We start from the raw sequence: 20,840 nt of genomic DNA on the forward strand, positions 1-20,840 counted from the left end.
TTAGTTGGACTCTATACACATGGTCCATAAATGTTGTTGTGTCTTTTGGCTTTTCCCGGTTAGGGGTTGCCACAGCGGAACTCCGGTCCGCTAATGATTGGCAGTAGATTTTTACTTGCTGAGTTGCCGGCCCTGACGCACAACCTTCAACGAAGGTAGGCCCATTCACGCATATCTCCACATAGAAGATGGTCTAGCTGAGAATCGAACAGGACAACGTCTTACAGTGAGGCGACAATGCTACCGCAGCACCACCACCGCACACATGGTCCATACATAATGGTGTATATTTTAGCACCAAAAATGCACTATTATACATTTAGAAATTTCAACAAAAAATATCCACATTCTGTTAATAATCAGACAACACCTCTCTCAAAGCATATAAGGACTAATGGATTAACCTTTGTTAGGGCACTGAAATTCAGTGTAGATGTGGAAAATATAAATCAGGAGGTATTACATCACTATGAAAAATATTTTGCAGACAGTTACCTTGAGTGAACCTAAAACACTAATAACTAAGTCTTTGATTAGTACACATACTATTGAGAAAGTGTCTAGATATACAATATTGTCTCTATTAAAACATTAGGAAGTATCCAAAAATCTTCTATTAAAAATAAGGTTAGCAAGGAACATTAATTATAAGGTCACTATCTTATAGGTTGACCACATACTATTTTATACCAAAAACAAAACAACCGCTTCGTGAACGCTTCTCCCTTCTATAAAATGGTAAGTAAAAACAAGTAATGGGAGAGCACTAAGGCAGATTGCAGTACCTCGCATAAGCAGTCCAAAATCCAGGAAAAACTTTTTCAAAGGTTTGCGTTTCGTTGAGTAACAGTATCAAAAATGTTCTATTCAAACAATCCTTTTGTAGATGATCTCTTCCTTATTTGGAAATCAGAAGAGGTAGAGCTTAAATAATTTCTGGAACAGATAAATTCACTTACATATTATCTGAAATTTACTATGGCAGTCTCCAAGAAATTTACATCATATCTAGATGTATATATAGAAAGGCTACCTAGTGGCCTACTAAACACTGGAGTATATAGAAAAACCTGCCACAGAAATTCATTATTGCATAGAACTAGTATGCATCCTGGGTTCATTTTTAAGAATATAGTTAAAGGACAAGCCATGAGGGTTTCATGTTTGAATTCAACTGATACAGGGTATAAGAATGAATTATGTAACCTGAAACAACAATTGTTGGATAGATCTTATAAATTAGAAGAAATAAGTGAAGGACTTCAAAATATAGATGTAATGAGAGAAAGTATAGCGTACCCCTGTTTTGCTGATAGGAGCACTAATACTCAATTCATAAACATTCAAGATGATAAAAATAAAAATAAAAATAATGATAAAAATTATATGTTGGAAGAAATTAGGATATCCATATATCATACTCAGGATGTGATGGGAATAAGAAATGCTTACCAGAAATACTGGGATATATTGACAGTGGATCCCAGTATATTAAACCAAGTAGGTGATCAGAGGACGAAAACACAGGTTGATTCTAGTTTTTAAAAAGCGTTAACAATAGAATTTGTGCTTGATTTGATTTGTCTACACCATTGTTTTAATAAACTGCTGGAACGGAGTTCGAACGTTTGCTGGCACTGTTTTTTCATTTACTTGTTTTTTCGAGTGCTGATACCTGGTTTGGAGATTATTTTTATATAATATATTTTATATACAGATATAATAAATTAAAAGAGCATTTTTAAGGATTTTTAAAAAAACTTATTTTATTATGTTGATGTGCAACGTTAGAAAGAATATATGATTGATCATACTGATACACCATCTGAAGTTAAATTGTATATAACTGGTCGTATGAGTTAATTAATTAAATGGCAGGATGTGACATCAGCATTAGTTAGGTAATAGTATGTATATATAGGTATTGAATTTGATGAAAAAAAGTTATTGGCCTGAGGAAGCCCTATGGGTGAAAGCGCTAGCCTTATGATTAAATTATTTTGATCATAACACACTGCTGGATTCATGCTTGGTTAATTCCTGGTGAAGTGAAGACTGCATGTGGATTGTTATTGCTGTGTTATTGCTGTATGGAAGGATTGTTTGAATAGAACATTTTTGATACTGTTACTCAGTGAAATGCAAATCTTTGAAAAAGTTTTTCCTGGATTTTGGACTGCTTATGCGAGGTACTGCAATCTGCCTTAGTGCTCTCCCATTACTTGTTTTTACATACTATTTTATACTACAAAATAAATGTTCACATAACAATAGGTTAGCCACATTACTGTGGGGTGACTTTTGCATCCCACTAATGGACAACTAGGTATAACAATTTATTGTAGCACTTTAACTAAGAAAATGTTTAATTTTACCCTTTCAGAGTACCTCACATTTGGAAATGGGTACTAACAAAAAGGTATGCTACAAGTTTAATAACATTCAAGGAAGAATTAGATTGCAGATTGCTTAATATCTGCTACAAGAGTCTCTGATTCCAACTTTCCCATGATAAACTCCAAAATAACCTTTCTAAGTTCCTGAATTTGTTGTCTAAACACTTTGTAACATTTTTACCATCATCCACTCAATGGCCAAAGTAAGAGATTTCTGCCATTCATGTCTGATGTTTATTTATATTAATGGTTAACTCTGCCCTAAAAAGTCTGCTTAGCATCTCCCTGACATGCTGACTCTGTTCCTACCAAAACAAAATACAGACACCAGTGCTGTGTACATATGCAAGAGTATACTCTTCAACTCCTGTTGGGATGCAATCTACAAGTCTTTGAAAAGTTGCTGGGGTATTTTTTATCCCAAAGAGCATCCTGGTGAATTTGTATAGTCCATCTGGGTTGACAAAAGATGACCCCTCCCTTTTCATGAGTATTAAAAGTACCTGCCAGTAAGCCTTAGGTCAGTAGTAATAGTAAGATATTTTTCTTCACCTAACTACTCCAAATCTTCATCTGTTCCTGGCATTGGGTAAGCATCAGATGGGAGATGGGAGAGCACTAAGGCAGATTGCAGTACCTCGCATAAGCAGTCCAAAATCCAGGAAAAACTTTTTCAGAGGTTTGCGTTTCGCTGAGTAACAGTATCAAAAATGTTCTATTCAAACAATCCTTTTGTAGATGACCTCTTCCTTATTTGGAAATCAGAAGAGGTAGAGCTTAAATAATTTCTGGAACAGATAAATTCACTTACATATTATCTGAAATTTACTATGGCAGTCTCCAAGAAATTTATATCATATCTAGATGTATATATAGAAAGGCTAAGTAGTGGCCTACTAAACACTGGAGTATATAGAAAAACCTGCCACAGAAATTCATTATTGCATAGAACTAGTATGCATCCTGGGTTCATTTTTAAGAATATAGTTAAAGGACAAGCCATGAGGGTTTCACGTTTGAATTCAACTGATACAGGGTATAGGAATGAATTATGTAACCTGAAACAACAATTGTTGGATAGATCTTATAAATTAGAAGAAATAAGTGAAGGACTTCAAACTATAGATGTAATGAGAGAAAGTATAGCGTACCCCTATTTTGCTGATAGGAGCACTAATACTCAATTCATAAAAATTCAAAATGATAAAAATAAAAATAAAAATAATGACAAAAATTATATGTTGGAAGAAATTATGATATCCATATATCATACTCAGGATGTGATGGGAATAAGAAATGCTTACCAGAAATACTGGGATATAGTGACAGTGGATCCCAGTATATAAAACCTAGTAGGTGATCAGCCTAAATTCCTATATAAAAATAAATTAAATTTATATAGGATGTTATGCGGTCCAAATAAATTAGAAAATGAACATCAGTCTAATCATCAAGCTGGAATAACAAAACCATGCTATAAATGTAAATATTGTTCATCTATCGATGATACAGCAAGGTTTATACATCCAACCACACATCAATGTTATACATTCTCTGCACAAGCTACCTGTGATACGGCCCACGTCGTCTGCCTTGCTACCTGTAGGTGCTGTTTAGCATTCTACGTAGGTAAGACAGATAGACAACTAAGAGACCGTATCAGAGAATGTTTATATAACATCAGAATTAAACCACATAACAATGCGCTATCAAAACATATACTGGATACTTCCATGGAACATACATTCAAGTTCATGGTTATCCAGAATAATAATGTAACTATTAGACAGGGAGATGTATCAAATAAGACTGAGCAGAATGAAACCAAGTGGATTATTAGACTAAGAGCCGACCAAAGGTTTGCGTGCTCCGGGGCTAAATGATAGAATACCCATTAGACCAGTATTAAAGGGTAGAAAGCTATGAAGTATTCCTCTGTGTAATATATTTTTATATATTTTTATACACTCTGAATTAAATTTATCTATGGATACATAAGGAAGTATTTTACTTTCATTTTTTATATGAAGTGCAATAAACTAACATTGTGTATTTATTTTTATATAATATATTTTATATACAGATATAATAAAATTAAAAGAGCATTTTTAAGGATTTTTAACTAAACTTATTTTATTATGTTGATGTGCAACATTAGAAAGAATATATGATTGATCATACTGATACACCATCTGAAGTTAAATTGTATATAACTGGTCGTATGAGTTAATTAATTAAATGGCAAGATGTGACATCAGCATTAGTTAGGTAATAGTATGTATATATAGGTATTGAATTTGATGAAAAAAAGTTATTGGCCTGAGGAAGCCCTATGGGAGAAAGGGCTAGCCTTATGATTAAATAAAGCTCTTTTGATCGTAACACATTGCTGGATTCATGCTTGGTTCATCCCTGGTGAAGTGAAGACTGCCTGTGGATTGTTATTGCTGTATGGAAGGATTGTTTGAATAGAACATTTTTGATACTGTTACTCAGTGAAATGCAAACCTTTGAAAAAGTTTTTCCTGGATTTTGGACTGCTTATGCGAGGTACTGCTATCTGCCTTAGTGCTCTCCCATTACTTGTTTTTACATACTATTTTATACTACAAAATAAATGTTCACATAACAATAGGTTAGCCACATTACTGTGGGGTGACTTTTGCATCTAGGTATAACAATTTATTGTAGCACTTTAACTAAGAAAATGTTTAATTTTACTCTCTCAGAGTACCTCACATTTGGAAATGGGTACTAACAAAAAGGTATGCTACAAGTTTAATAGCATTCAAGGAAGAATTAGATTGCAGATTGCTTAATATCTGCTACAAGAGTCTCTGATTCCAACTTTCCCATGATAAAATCCAAAATAACCTTTCTAAGTTCCTGAATTTGTTGTCTAAACACTTTGTAACATTTTTACCACCATCCACTCAATGGCCAAAGTAAGAGATTTCTGCCATTCATGTCTGATGTTTATTTATATTAATGGTTAACTCTGCCCTAAAAAGTCTGCTTAGCATCTCCCTGACATGCTGACTCTGTTACTACCAAAACAAAATATAGACACCAGTGCTGTGTACATAAGCAAGAGTATACTCTTCAACTCCTGTTGGGATGCAATCTACAAGTCTTTGAAAAGTTGCTGGGGCATTTTTTATCCCAAAGAGCATCCTGGTGAATTTGTATAGTCCATCTGGGTTGACAAGAGATGACCCCTCCCTTTTCATGAGTATTAAAAGTACCTGCCAGTAAGCCTTAGGTCAGTAGTAATAGTAAGATATTTTTCTTCACCTAACTACTCCAAATCTTCATCTGTTCCTGGCATTGGGTAAGCATCTGATTCTGTGTGACTGTCTTAATTGTCTGTACTCTACATGGAACTTGGCACTCCAACCCTTTTTTCTGGTTCTAGCACTACTGCTGAGGCCCAGGGGGAGTCCCTCAAGCTCTACAATCATCTGCAGGTCCTCCCACATGGACTGCTTGACTTGCTCAGTCATACTGTAAGGAGCCTGACCAATTTGCTGCTGGGTCCCTGAGTAGGCATGATACTCCACCTATTGTGCATACCCTGTCTTAGTACTGAAAATTACCACAAATTGTTGTTGTACTGTATAGATTTCCAGAACATGGGTCATTAATAGTCAGTATGATTGTACTACTTCATCTTCTGAAGCATCAGACTGACCTTCACTGTGAAGGTCTACCATGAGATCTCCCTCTGATTCCTCCTATAACCTATGTCTACCATAAAAATCTCCCTCTAATTCCACCTGTAACCCATGTCTGCCGTAAGATCTCCCTCTCATTCCTCCTGTAACTCATGTCTACCATAAGATTGCCCTTTGATTACTCCTGTAAGCCATGTCTACCTTAAGATCTCCCTCTGATTCCTCCTGTAACCCATGTCTGCCGTAAGATCTCCCTCTGATTACTCCTGTAACCCATTTCTCCAGTAAGATCTCCCTATGATTCCTAATGTAACTCATGCCTACCATAAAATCTCCCTCTGATTCCTCCTGTAACCCATATCTACCATGAGATCTCCCTCTGATTCCTCCTATAACCCATGTCTACCATAAAATCTCCCTCTGATTCCTCCTGTAACCCATGTCTACCATAAGATCTCCCTCTGATTCCTCCTATAACCCATGTCTACCATAAAATCTCCCTTTGATTCCTCCTGTAATCCATGTCTGCCATAAGATCTCCATCTGATTCCTCCTATAACCCATGTCTACTATAAGATCTCCCTCTGATTCCTCCTATAACCCATGTCTACCATAAAATCTCCATTTGATTCCTCCTGTAACCCATGTCTGCCGTAAGATCTCCCTCTGATTACTCCTGTAACCCATTCCTATTGCAAGATCTCCCTATGATTCCTCCTGTAACTCATGTCTATCATAAGATCTCCCTTTGATTCCTCCTGTAACCCATATCTACCGTAAGATCTCTCTCTGATTCCTCCTGTAACCTGTTGCAAATACTAAGTACCAACATCCCTCCATCATGTTAATGTGGTAGGGTTTGTGTTTGTATCTCCTGACTGGAAACTCCAAGAGTAAATTAACATTGCTTACCTTTCTCACAACAGTGAAACAACCATCTCATGCTGCCTGCTGCAGCATATTCTATTGACAGGAATAAAGACCATTACATTTTGTCTAAGCATGTATTCTTGGTCTCTAGCTATCCAGTTGTACCAGACATTTTCCTACAGACTCATTGTGGGAGTCTCAATTAGCCTACCATTATTTAGAAATTCTGTCTGCCCTCACCCCATCCCACTTACCATGAATTATGTCTAGGGCTCCCCTAACTCTATAACCATAAAGTTACTGAATCGTGAAGAAGCTATTGTAGAATTAAACAATTCCACCAAATTATTTATTTGTGGATGGTAGAGGACAGTTTTTAACAACTTTACTGAACAATGCTTCCAGAAACAGGTCAGCAGGTAGGGCATGATGTTAGCTCCTCTATCTGTCAGCATTTCCTTGGAAAAGATCGCCCTGCTGAAGATCTCTTATAGAGCATGTGCACATTTTCTGCCTCAACAGGCAACAATGCCACAGCATCAGGGTCCCTAGTAGCTAGGTCTACCACTACCAAGATATACCACGTACCCATGGTACTTGAGGTGGTACAAGATCCTACAAAATCCATGGCTAATTTTTTGGAACAATTCTTCAAAAATACACAGAGGCACCAAAGCAGCCATAGCTTTGTATCCTGCCTTTCCAACCTTTTTCACAAAGGTGTACTCACATGCCTTGTCATGCCCTCTCATGTCATCTACAATGTCTGGCCAGTAGTAATATTGCAAAAACTCCTTCTTATACACTTTATGGCCATGGGGGGGGGGGGGTATGATACAATAGAAAGGAAAATTCCATCCCAGACAGTGGGAATGTATAAGTAAATCTACAAGAAATAATTTTAGTAGAACTGAAGAATGATGTTATAGAGCTCAAACAGAAGCTTAATTAAAGCTGATGTTAAGGGGTATGGGTAAAAGGAAAAAAATGTATTATGCTCGCAACTGTTTTTTTTTTCAGAGCAAGTATTTACGAGTGCACTTAACATTCAGTTAGTAACATCACTTGTTTTGGTTATGTTTTTAGCTCAACAATATTTACATCTGAAAAAGCTTCTTAAACTGGAAAGGAAATAACATTCCCCTTAAAGAAGTCAAGAATAAACATATAAATATAATGGCTAAAACAGAACAAGAGTTTACTGCACTTAGTGTACATGAACATGAGGACCTCTGTACTGAAGTGGGACACCATCCAAATAAAAGCAAAGAGTGCATGAGAGGAGAAATACAGTCATATCTCAATCAGGAAGTACAGAGTGCTGATTCATTGTGCACAAACACAGAAGGGGAGGCAGTCAGTATTGCTTCAGATGAAGAAGAATATTCCTCAGATGAAACAGAGGATTCTTCAGATGAAGAGGGAGAAGCAGAGTTCTTCCCAGACTATGAGTATGAGTATAATGAAGACACAGAAAGAGATAATGTATCTCAAGAGGAAGAAATAACTGAGTATAAAGGTTCAGAACTACTAACAGAACACTTTTCTGAAGGCCAGAATTCCTCTGAGGACAAAAAAGACCATGCAGATGTTGATGATTGCTCATTCCTTGTAGAAGCAGATGAAGAAGTAATAATTTTACAAGCAAGTTCTGAGGTGCACACAGAATCAAATGAATGTACAGATAAGCCACAATATCCATTCATGACTGCAGATGAAGAACTAGAGGGACAGAGTCTAACAAATGACCACTTAAATGAAGAAGTTAATGGGGACCTCGATGTGAGTACAAAGGAAGACACTGCAGATACAGAAATAAGTATTATTGGGACTCCTGAAGATGCTTCTCCAGGAACAGAACATTCAGAAACATCCGACTCGGAGTATGACCCCACAGGTGACATAATGATAGTTTCTGAAGATTCTGCAGAAGACACTCTCACAGGTAACACACTGGATGTTTATGAAGATTATACAGAGGACACTCTTCCAAGTGAGGAAGCTGAGAAAACCACTGATGAATCCATTGCAGTAGCCTTAGAAACAGTTTCTTATTCTGATGAGTCTGAAGTTCCCAGGCTAAGTCTTGCAACTTCTGCAATGGATAGCAGCAGTTCTACCATTGCAAATGATGTTCAAGAAAATGCCGAAAAGCAACTCACAGAAACGTCTGACATGATAAATGAAGACAATGACTTGTCACTTGGAGATCCTTTGTCTGACCCTATAAAACTCAAGGAAGAAAAAGATGATAGTGTAAAAGGACACAACCTAGAAGCGGGACAAAGTTACTGTGTTGCACAACATGAGAAGGTGAGACAAAGTTCTGCAGAACAGTCAAATCATGGCATAACCAAAGAAGCAAACAATAAGGATTATGCAGGCAGACAAGAGAGTGGAAACAAAGATTTGCACTGCCAGCCTGGAAATTTTGATAAGGCCAACAAAGATATGGAAAATGAAGATGATGAACAAGCTATGCAAGAAGTAAGTCTAAGCTTGTCGGTGTAAGTAGGGTGAAACAATGTTGTAATTCTCTGAGGTAATTTTTGAAACCACTGTAGTTGCATCTCCAAAGCATATCTGATGACAATAACTTAAGTGATACTGTAGCCCTTTGGCACAGAAAGCTAATGCCCTTACTGCACCCTGGCATGGAAGCTGGAGGGGCCATGGGGGGGGGATGGCAGTGAGTGGTTGATACTGGCTCACTTATTCTGGGGGAGAGTCTGAGTAAGCAGCATTAAGGACCTACTGAGCTACATGGTGCAGAAGGCATAAGTGTTATTCAGAAGGTTGCACTTATGGGCCTATTGAAAGCCATATTGCAGGTGGTGTGCCTCTTATTCAGGAAGTTGCACTTAAGGGCCTACTGAGCTCCATGCACCAGGTGGTATATACCTCTTAGTCAAGAGGTTGCACTTAAGGGCTTACTAAGTTCTATGCTGCAGGGGATATACTTCTTGGCTAGGAGGTTGCACTTATGTTGAACCTCAGATGTACCCCCCCAAAGGTAGCCACTGCTGAGCTCAGAAGACTGCAGTAGGTTCGGGGGGTTAGGGCCCACTCCCTAGCAGTACAGGGATGATGCACCAGCATACTTGATCTTCTCACAGCCCTGGATGAGGGTTGGATTGAGCCCAGGGAAGACTAAGGAGGGTCCTGTAATCCTGGGGAACAAGGACAGGAGCTGGTGGCAGCTAATAGTCAGCTGCTGGGAGGGAGGGTGGTAGGGTAAAAATAACTTAAATGATAAACAGTATCCAGTTTATAACAGGATCTTTATGTAAACAGGCCAGAGCACTTTAGCTGGAGAACTCCAAGCCAAAAATGTAATCATATAAGGCAATTGCTCCATGTAGGCTTGACCACAACTTGGAGTACAGCATCAGCATTAACACTAAATCCTAGAATAGAAAAAGGACTTGCCATTGATGCTGGTTACCTGGGTTCAGCTAGGTATCCAGATGTTGGAGAGCTGGCTACTAGTAGGAAACTGAGTGGCTGGAGGCTTTCCACTGATAAATAGGGGAATCAATGGTCAGCCCACAAATGAAACATAAGGTGATGAAACACAGAGGTTTTGAGCTGTGGACTGGCAAGTGTATCTGCATGCTTACTCAGAACTGGTACAGACATAACAAAAGCACTGTGGCTGCCATAAGCCCTGCCTTCCTTTGATCCATACATGATGGTCAGCTGATCAAGTCTCACTGATCTAGTAGCCTAGTTTCTTAAATAGTGGAGACCCACCACAACACTGATACTACAGCAGTGCATTCAGTGCCAAGTTCTGCAGTCAGAAGGACACCACCGCACCACAACTGCTTAATATTACAGCCACTGCTACCTCACACATTCACAAGGAAAGAAACTGCAATGCACAATACCAGTTCTGTAACACCATATTCACACTTAATTCCTATGGTCATGCCAACAGTACAGGACCACAACAATGATACAATAACACCACTTTCATTCCTAATAAAATAGTCACACAAACAATATTACACCATAACCACAGCACTAGAATGTCACATTGATTACTACCTCCCAAAGCTGCACACACAGTACACTTCCACAAGTTTGGTGCATTCAACCCTAGCTGTCACACTTACATGTGGTCATAGAACCACGATACTATATTCACCCCTAACTCCCATAATTACACACAAACACACACACACACACACACACACACACACACACACACACACACACACACACTAAAGCACTATAACACCACACGCTCTCCTCCAAACTCCCATAATAACTCACACAGTACTACTCTGCAGCACCAGCATTATAAACTCCCACATTCACAACTAACTTTCACTGGTACTATAATAATTGCTAAATCCCATAGTTACACAGTCAGCACTACAACACCATACCTGCACCTGCACAGCATCCCCACCTAACTTCCACAATCTCACACAGTACTGCTATTATACCACCACATTCACTTCTAATTCTCATAGCCACGACATACAGTACTACATTATGAAACTAATACTGTAACACCACATTCACTCCTAACTCCCATAGTTACACATGCAGTACTACACCACAACACTGATACTGTAACATCACATTCACTTCTAACTGCCATAGCTACACATACACTACTACACTGTGACACTGATACTGTAACACCACATTCAATCCTAACTCCCATAGTTACATTCAATCCTAACTCCCATAGTTACACATACAGTACGCCACAACACTTATACTGTAACACTACATTCACTCCTGACTCCCATAGGTGCACATACAGCACTACATCACAACACTTATGCTGTAACACCACATTCACTCCTAACTCCCGTAGTTACACGTACAGTACAATACCACAACACTTATACTGTAACACCACATTCATTCCCAACTCCCATAGTTGCACATACAGTACTACATCATGACACTGATACTGTAACACCACATTCACTCCTAAGTGCCATAGTTACACATAGAGTACTACACCACAACACTGATACTGTTACACAACATTCACTCCTAAGTCCCATAGTTATACATAGAGTACTACACCATAACACTGATACTGTAACACCACACTCACTCCCAATGCTCATAGTCATCACATACAATACTATACCACGGCAGTGAAACTGTAAGCACATTCACTTCTAACTCCTATAATCAACACATACAGTACAACACCACAACACTGATACTGTAACATCACATTCACTTCTAATTCCCATAGCCACAACATGCAGTACTACAGAATGACACTGATACTGTAACACCACATTCACTCCTAATTCACATAGTCACACATACAGTAATAACATTGATACTGTAACACCACACTCACTCCTAACTGCTATAGTTATGCATACAGTACTACACCATGGCACTGATACTGTAACACCACACTCACTGCTAACTGCTATAGTTACACATACAATACTACACCACAACACTGACACTGCAATATCACATTCACTCCTAACTCCCATAATTACACATGCAACACCACAAAACTTATACTGTAACACCACATTCATTCCTAACTCCCATAGTTACACATACAGTACAACACCACAACACTTATACTGTAACACTACATTCACTCCTAACTCCATAGTTACACATACAGTACAACACCACAACACTGATACTGTAACATCACATTCACTTCTAACTCCCATAGTCAATGCATATAGTACTACACCACAACACTGATACTGTAACACCACACTCACTCCTACGCTTATAGTCATCACATACAATACTACACCACAGCATTGATACTGTAACACCATATTCACTTCTAACTCCCATAGTCAATGCATATACTACTAAACTGCAACATTGATATTGTAACACCACATTTACTTCTAACTCCCATAGTCAATGCATACAGTACTACATCACAACACTGATATTGTACCACAACACTCACTCCTAAATCCTATACTCAACACATACAGTACTACACCACAGCACTGATACCGTAACACCACATTCACTCTTAACTTCCATAGTTACATACAATACTACACCACAACACTAATACTGTAACATTACAGTCACTCCTAACTCCCATAGTTACAAATACAGTACTAAACCATGACACTGATACTGTAACACCACATTCACTCCTAACTCCCGTAGTTACACATACATACTATATCATGACACGATACTGTTACATCACATTCACTCCTCTAACTCCTGTAATCAAAGCATATAGTACTACACCAGTACACTGATACTACAACACCACATTCACGCCCAACTCCCATAGTTACACATACAGTACTACACCACAACACTGATACTGTTACACAACATTCACTCCTAAGTCCCATAGTTACACATAATGTATTACACCACAACACTGATACTGTAACACCACACTCACTCCTTATGCTCATAGTCATCACATACAATACTACACCACAGCAGTGATACTGTAACACCACATTCACTTCTAAATCCTATAATCAACACATAAAGTACCACACCACAACACTGATACTGTAACATCACATTCACTTCCAATTCCCATAGCCACAACATGCAGCACTACATCATGACACTGATACTGTAACACCATATTCACTCCTAATTGCTATAGTTACAAATACAGTACTACACCATGACACTGATACTGTAACAACACATTCACACCTAACTCCCTTTGTTACACATACAGTACTACACCATGACAATGACACTGTAATACTGCATTCACTCCTAACTCCAATAATTACATATACATTACAACACCACAAAACTTATACTGTAACATCACATTCATTCCTAACTTCCATAGTTACACATACAGTACAACACCACAACATTGATACTGTAACACCACATTTACTTCTAACTCCCATAGTCAACGCATACAGTACTACACCACAACACTGATACTGTAACACCACACACACTCCTAATGCTTATAGTCATCACATACACTACTACACCACGGCATTGATACTGTAACACCACATTCACTTTTAACTCCTATGATCAACACATACAGTACTACACTACAACACTAATATTGTAATATTACATTCATGCCTAAGTCCCATAGTTACACATACAATACTACACCATGACACTGATACTGTAACACCACATTCACTCCTAACTCCCAGAGTTACACATACAGTACTACACCACAACACTGATACTGTTACACAACATTCACTCCTAAGTCCCATAATTACACATAAAGTACTGCACCACAACACTGATACTGTAACACCACACTCACTCCTACGTTTATAGTCATCACATACAATACTACACCATGGCAGTGATACTGTAACACCACATTCACTTCTAACCCCTATAATCAACACATACAGTACTACACCACAACACTGATACTGTAACATCACATTCACTTCTAATTCCCATAGCCACAGCATGCAGCACTACATCATGACACTGATACTGTAACACCACATTCACTCCTAATTCCCATAGCCACAACATACAGTACTACATCATGACACTGATACTGTAACACCACATTCACTCCTAATTCACATAGTCACACATACAGTACTACACCACAACACTGATACTGTAACACCACATTCACTCCTAACTCCCATAGTTACACATACAGTACTACACCACACTTATTCTGTAACACCACATTCACTCCTAACTCCCATAGTTACACATACAGTACAACACCACAACACTTATACTGTAACACCACATTCACTTCTAACTGCCATAGTTACAAATACAGTACAACACCACAACACTGATACTGTAACACCACACTCACTCCTAATGCTCATAGTCATCACATATAATACTATTTATTTCTTTTATTTTACATTTGTTAACCAGGGGTGTCTGACTGAGCCAAAAAGACCCTTTTTCAGCAGAGGCCTGGGGAAAAAAGATCCACATAGAAAAATTATAGCTACATTTAGATAGTTAGACATGATCAGTATACACACACATTATAACAGACATGTTTTTAAAGTGGTATGCGGCACATCAACAGTTGCAGTGGAGAGAACAAACAAGAAAATATTAATTTAAAAATAAAGGTAATTAATAGATTTGTGGTGTACAACTGAAATCTGGAACATAGGTAGAATACATACATATTACACAGGTACAGTACATACACTGTACATTAGCCAGTGTTTGTGAGTAAGAGTGAAAACTATTATCAAGTACTCTAGGTTTAGTATGTGTACCTTATCCGCTTTCACTAGCCTGGGTAGCAGTCATGGCACTATCAACTTTGCTTGAGATGTTGCCTAATGAGGTTTTTTTTAAATGAGGCTTTGGACGATGTGTTTTGTATGCTAATGGGGAGAGAGTTCCATTTTTTAGCCACTGAACTACTATATAGTGTGTCTCCAAAGCTAGTGTATCTGTTGGTGACTTCTAGTAGTAGTTTGCTTGATGATCTAAGAGGCCTTTTGGCTGAGTGATGTTGTACTAGGTTTTTGAGAGCAGGACACTTATGGGGAGGTAATAGATAGAATGACAGAGGCAGAGCTGAATGTAGGTTAGGAGGTTGGGCAGTTTAAGCCAGTGGAGCTGTGTCAAAGCAGTACAGTGATGAGTTCTATATGAACAATTTCCAGCAAAGTGGGCAATTCTGTTATAGCAGGCTTTTCATTTTGCTTAGTTCAGTTTTGTTGTGATTAGTCAGAATGGGAGATGCATAGAGTAGGGTGGATAGAAGTTGGGAGCAAGCAATAGCTGATCTTGTGTTGTTGGTAAGAAATGATTTGATATGGTAGAGTGATCCCAGTTTGGCATGTACCTTTTTAATAGTTAAGTTTTGATGACTATCAAATTTTAGGTGAGAGTCTATGGTTATTCCCAATAGTGTAGCCTGTGCCACTGGAGTGATTGGAGTAGCATTTGGGGAGTAGACAGTGAATTGACTGTTATCAGTGTTTTTGTTAGAACTGGTTATAATCATAAGCTGAGTTTGCTTTGGATTGAGGATAAGTTGGGCTTTGATAAGGTAGTTTTCAACATCAGAGAATGCTAGTTGAGTTGTTTGCAGGAGGGTGGGAATGTTTTGTGTAGCACAGATTAAGGTAGTATCATCTGCATACTGAATGATAGATGCATGCTGTGTGGAGGTATGGAGGTCATCTGTGAAGATTGTGAGCAGTAGTGGTCCTAAGATAGAACCCTGTGGGACTCCTATAGTTATGGGCAGCTGAGGAGAGAGAGAATTTTCCCATTTCACAGCTTGGTACTTGTCAGTTAAGTAGCTTTGGAACCAGGTAAGAGTGGAATTTGACAGGTGATATTGGTTTAGTTTGCTTAACAGGATTTGGTCCGAGACTGTGTCAAATGCTTTGGACATATAAAAAAAAAAAAGAGTTGACACCTGCAGGCCTTCGTTTTTGAGACAATTTACTCTGTCTGTGAAACAGAGGAGGGCTGTAGTGGTACTATGGACAGGTCTGAAACCATGTTGAGTAGGTGTCAGGATGTTGCTGTCTAGGAGATATTTTAGCACCTGGGTATGGATGCATTTTTCTAGGATTGTAGCCAGGGAAGAGAGTATAGCAATGGGTCTGTAGTTATTAAGTTCAGTGGAGGTCCCGCCTTTATGTATGGGTGTAACATAGGATATTTTCCAGAGTTTGGGCACATAGTTTTCAACAACTGATCTGTTTATGAGAGTGGAGATTGGGATAGCAATAGCATCTGCTGTGAGTTTCAAGAAATAGCTGGGGAATAGGTTGGCTGCTGTTGATGAGGTTTTTAGTTGGAGAGCATGCTTTTGATTGAAGTGGTGGAAACTGTTTTGAGGGTAAAGCTTGTATTAGTGTTACTTGTGTTGGGAGGGATAGTGAGGTTGGAAATGTCCTGTGATACTAAGGATAGAATTGAGTTCACAAAGTGTGAGTTGAATTGTGTTTCAAAGGGAACTTTAGTGTCAGGGGTGGTTGGTTTGGGGGTAGCTTTTTGGGTGGATTTTACTAGCTGGTTTACATTTTTCCAAAATTTTGGGGGGTTGTGTTGGTATTTAGTTTGTAATGTCGTGTAGTAGGATTTTTTGTCCAGCCTAATGTATTTTTTGCACAGTTGCGCAGTTCTTGGTACTTAGTTAGTCTTTGTGTTTCTTTGGGTTTTTTTTATAGTAAAGCCAGGCAGTGTCTCTAGACTTAAGGATTTGTTTGGTTTCTTTACTGAGCCAGGGGTTTGTAGAGGTTCTAACCTTAATTTTGCCCAATGGAGCGACAGTGTCTAGGTGTTGAAGAAATGTTTTGTTGAAATATGCTACAGCCTGGTCAAGTGGGAGGGGTTTTAGGGAGGTCACAGTTACAGAGTAAAGTATTGAGGACCTCAGGAGAGAACTTTTTGTGTTTCTAGTGGATTTATAGTTAGTGGATTGGCATATGCTTGTTCTACTATGTATAAGGTATATTATGTTGTGGTCACTTAAGGCGTCTGGGAGACTGCTTGTGTGGGGGAACAATATGGGGTTGTTAGTTAGGACCCTTTTAGATATTTTATCACATTTAGTTGGAATTTGGGCTAGCTGCTGATAGCCATGGAGATTTATTAGATTACTTGGTGGCTCTGATATACAGGTGAACCAATCTAGGTTGAAATCCCCCAGAATAAGGGTTTCTTGTGAGTATGTGGAAGAACACCAGGATAAGAAGTCTTCAAGGCTAGCAGGTGTATTACCAGGTGGAACATAGATCACAATTGTGGTGATGACCTTTTTAGGGTGAAGTTAAGGTTGTGAGATAAGTATGTCCCAATTATTGGGGGAGGGGGACGAGTTTGGTATTTGATATAAAGTTAAGTTGAACTTATACAGTAAGGCAGTTCCACCCCCTTTACAAAGTGGTCTGTCTTGTCTAATGATATTGTGCCCGGTAGGGAAAACTTCTGAGTTAGCTATGTTTTTATTTAGCCAGGTTTCTGTTAAAGCAACTATGTCCAACACCACGGCGTTGATACTGTAACACCACATTCACTTCTAACTCCTATAATCAACACATACAGTACTACACCACAACACTGATACTGTACTGTAACACCACATTAACTCCTAACTCACATAGTCACACATACAGTACTACACCACAACACTGACACTGTAACACCACACTCACTCCTAACTCCCATAGCTACACATACACTACTACACTACAACACTTATACTGTAACACCACATTCACACCTAACTGCTATAGTTACACATACAGTACAAGACAGCAAAATAAGCCAGCAAACTGTGATTCTAAAACCAATGTAATAATGTATTACATGTCAGCAAAAAATAAACTGGTTTCGGCTAAATTTGTTACATAGCCTTCCTCCTAGCAGGAAGGCTATGTAACACATTTAGCCAAAACCAGTTTGTTTATTTCTTTTGTTGACATGTAATAAATTATATACATTGGTTTCAGCATCACAGTTTGCTGGCTTATTTTGCTGTCTTTAACATTGTGGTTCAAGCCATGCAATTGCCTTATGTGCAGGGCTGTCTTTTACTGTAACACATGCAGTACTACACCATGACACTGATACTGTAATACCACATTCACTTCTAACTCCCATAATTACACATACAGTACAACACCGCATTCATTCTAACTCCAATAGTCAACGCATATAGTACTACACCACAACACTGATACTGTAACACTACATTCACTTCTAACTCCAATAGTCAACGTATATAGTACTACACCACAACATTGATACTGTAACACCACATTCACTCAACTCCCATAGTTACACATACACTACTACACCACAACACTAATACTGTAACAACACATTCACTCCTAACTCCCATAGTTACAAATACAGTACTACACCACAACACTGATACTGTAACACCACATTCACTCCCAGCTCCCATAGTTACACATACAGTACTACACCACAACACCAATACTGTAACACCACACTCACTCCTAACTCCCATAGTTACACATACAGTACTACACTACAACACTGATACTATAAGGCCACATTCACTCCCAGCTCCCATAGTTACACATACAGTACTAAACAACAACACTGACACTGTTACATCATCTTCACTCTTCTAACTCCTGTAGTCAAAACATACAGTACTACACCACTACACTGATAATATAATATCACATTCATTCCTAACTTCCATAGTTGCACATGCAGTACTACACCACAACACTGATACTGTAGCACCACATTCACTCCTAAGTCCCATAGTTACACATAAAGTATTACACCACAACTCTGATACTGTAATACCCCATTTACTCCTAACTACTATAGCCAACACATACAGTCCTACACACACCAGAGCATAATTAATGTAAAACCATATTCAGTCCTAACACTCATAGTTTCACAGGCAGTACAAACCACAAAATGAGTACTGTAACACCACATTCTTTCTTAGCATACAGTCAGACACACTCTGCCATACCACATCATTGCTATTATAACACTATACTAACAAAAGCCATTTTGGAAAAATCTGCAGTGGACATTTGCAGCGTAACACAATGAAAATAAACAAGTTATGAAAACAGGTTTATGTGAATTCCTACATCTTGCAAAAGAAACAAAGGCAGCATCCCCAGGAATGATGCATTGCAGGGTTCATGGACAAACAGGGTGCTTTTCTCTTATCTTTACAAGTTTAAAGACTCAGTCTTCAAAAAATAGACACACCTTAACTCCATTTTCTGTTATCATGGTGAAGTTGCTTGGCTTTGTTTCAAGAGCTGAGATAAAGAAATTATCCAGAAAAACAAAAAGATAACATATAACCTTTCCACAAAACAAGCTCTATGATACTTAATAGAAAATAACTTAATTTGGAGTCCAGAACCAATTATAATATCAGAACCAGTAGTTTATTGATTTATAGCAAGTATATAGTAATTTGATAGAGGAAAAATGTACATTTACTGACATGGATAAATTAAAAAAAAGAAAATAATTAAAGTATCTTTTGTAGTGAGGAGGCAATAATAATACCACTACACAGTGTAAATTAAGAAATATACCAGTCTGACTGTGATATGAGACACCAACCCTAGGATTCAGAAAGATTTTCACTGCAGTGTAAATTGCCTACCACAGGTAGGTCAATTTATATGATGGTGAGAAAATTCATTTCAGAGACAGCTATGGTTAGAGTCCATGAAAGACTTCATTACTGATGCATCAGCATAGCTCTGAATCACCCTTGTTTAACAGTAATGTTGTCAGACCTGTGACATTAGTATTGTTAACCCTGGAGGGCCATGCATCGCCTTACAGATGCAACCCCCTTCACTCACACACATAACCCCCCAAGTCAATCAGACTTAAGGAGACACAGACACACACACAGACACAGACACACACACACACACACACACACACACACACCCAACCCCATGTCTTTGAACTTACCTGCACCACAGCTGCTTCCATTTTAGTGAATGGATAACCACAGTCTTTTGAGAGTGTGTTAATATTTTCCTGAAACTGTGGAAATGTATGCAGTTGAGTGATTCTTTGAACTGATAGTATAAATTAGGATCTGTTGGCATTTTTGGTGAGAGAGCACATGGCTAATTAGCATTAACCACTCCCCCGCATTGCCTCATTATCATACAAGTTGTCCACCAGGACCATCCTCCATGCTGAGGCTCCTAAAAGCAAAACACCTCAGTAGTAGGTAGGGTGGTCTATATATTTAATAGAGCTACCATGAGGGGAAGACTACTCATGTTAAGGCTCCTTGCTTGTAGTAACCCTTCCTGAATCACAGCTTATGATTAACTCTGATGATGATGATGATGAAGCTGTGTGCTGCTACACAATCACTCGTATCACTACCACTCTTGTCAGTGACTCACCAGAGTAATTTAGAGGATGAGAATTTCACAGAGCCGTAGTTTCAAAC

General features: G+C 38.5%; 1 protein-coding gene across 2 annotated transcripts in view; it reads left to right on the forward strand.

Moving 5' to 3' along the window:
- Positions 1-20,840, forward strand: part of LOC122812290 (dentin sialophosphoprotein-like) — a 130,504-nt gene that overhangs the window by 19,195 nt on the left and 90,469 nt on the right. For both annotated transcript variants that reach the window (XM_044084693.1, XM_044084692.1), the window contains exon 2: positions 8,027-9,427. In XM_044084693.1, coding sequence (XP_043940628.1) covers positions 8,117-9,427 — 1,311 coding nt within the window. In that variant the 5' untranslated portion in view covers positions 8,027-8,116. The remainder of the gene's footprint in view (positions 1-8,026; positions 9,428-20,840) is intronic.

This window comes from Protopterus annectens, chromosome 9.part0 (genome assembly GCF_019279795.1).
Source record: "Protopterus annectens isolate FY-2018-M chromosome 9.part0, PAN1.0, whole genome shotgun sequence".
Lineage (NCBI taxonomy): Eukaryota > Metazoa > Chordata > Ceratodontiformes > Protopteridae > Protopterus > Protopterus annectens.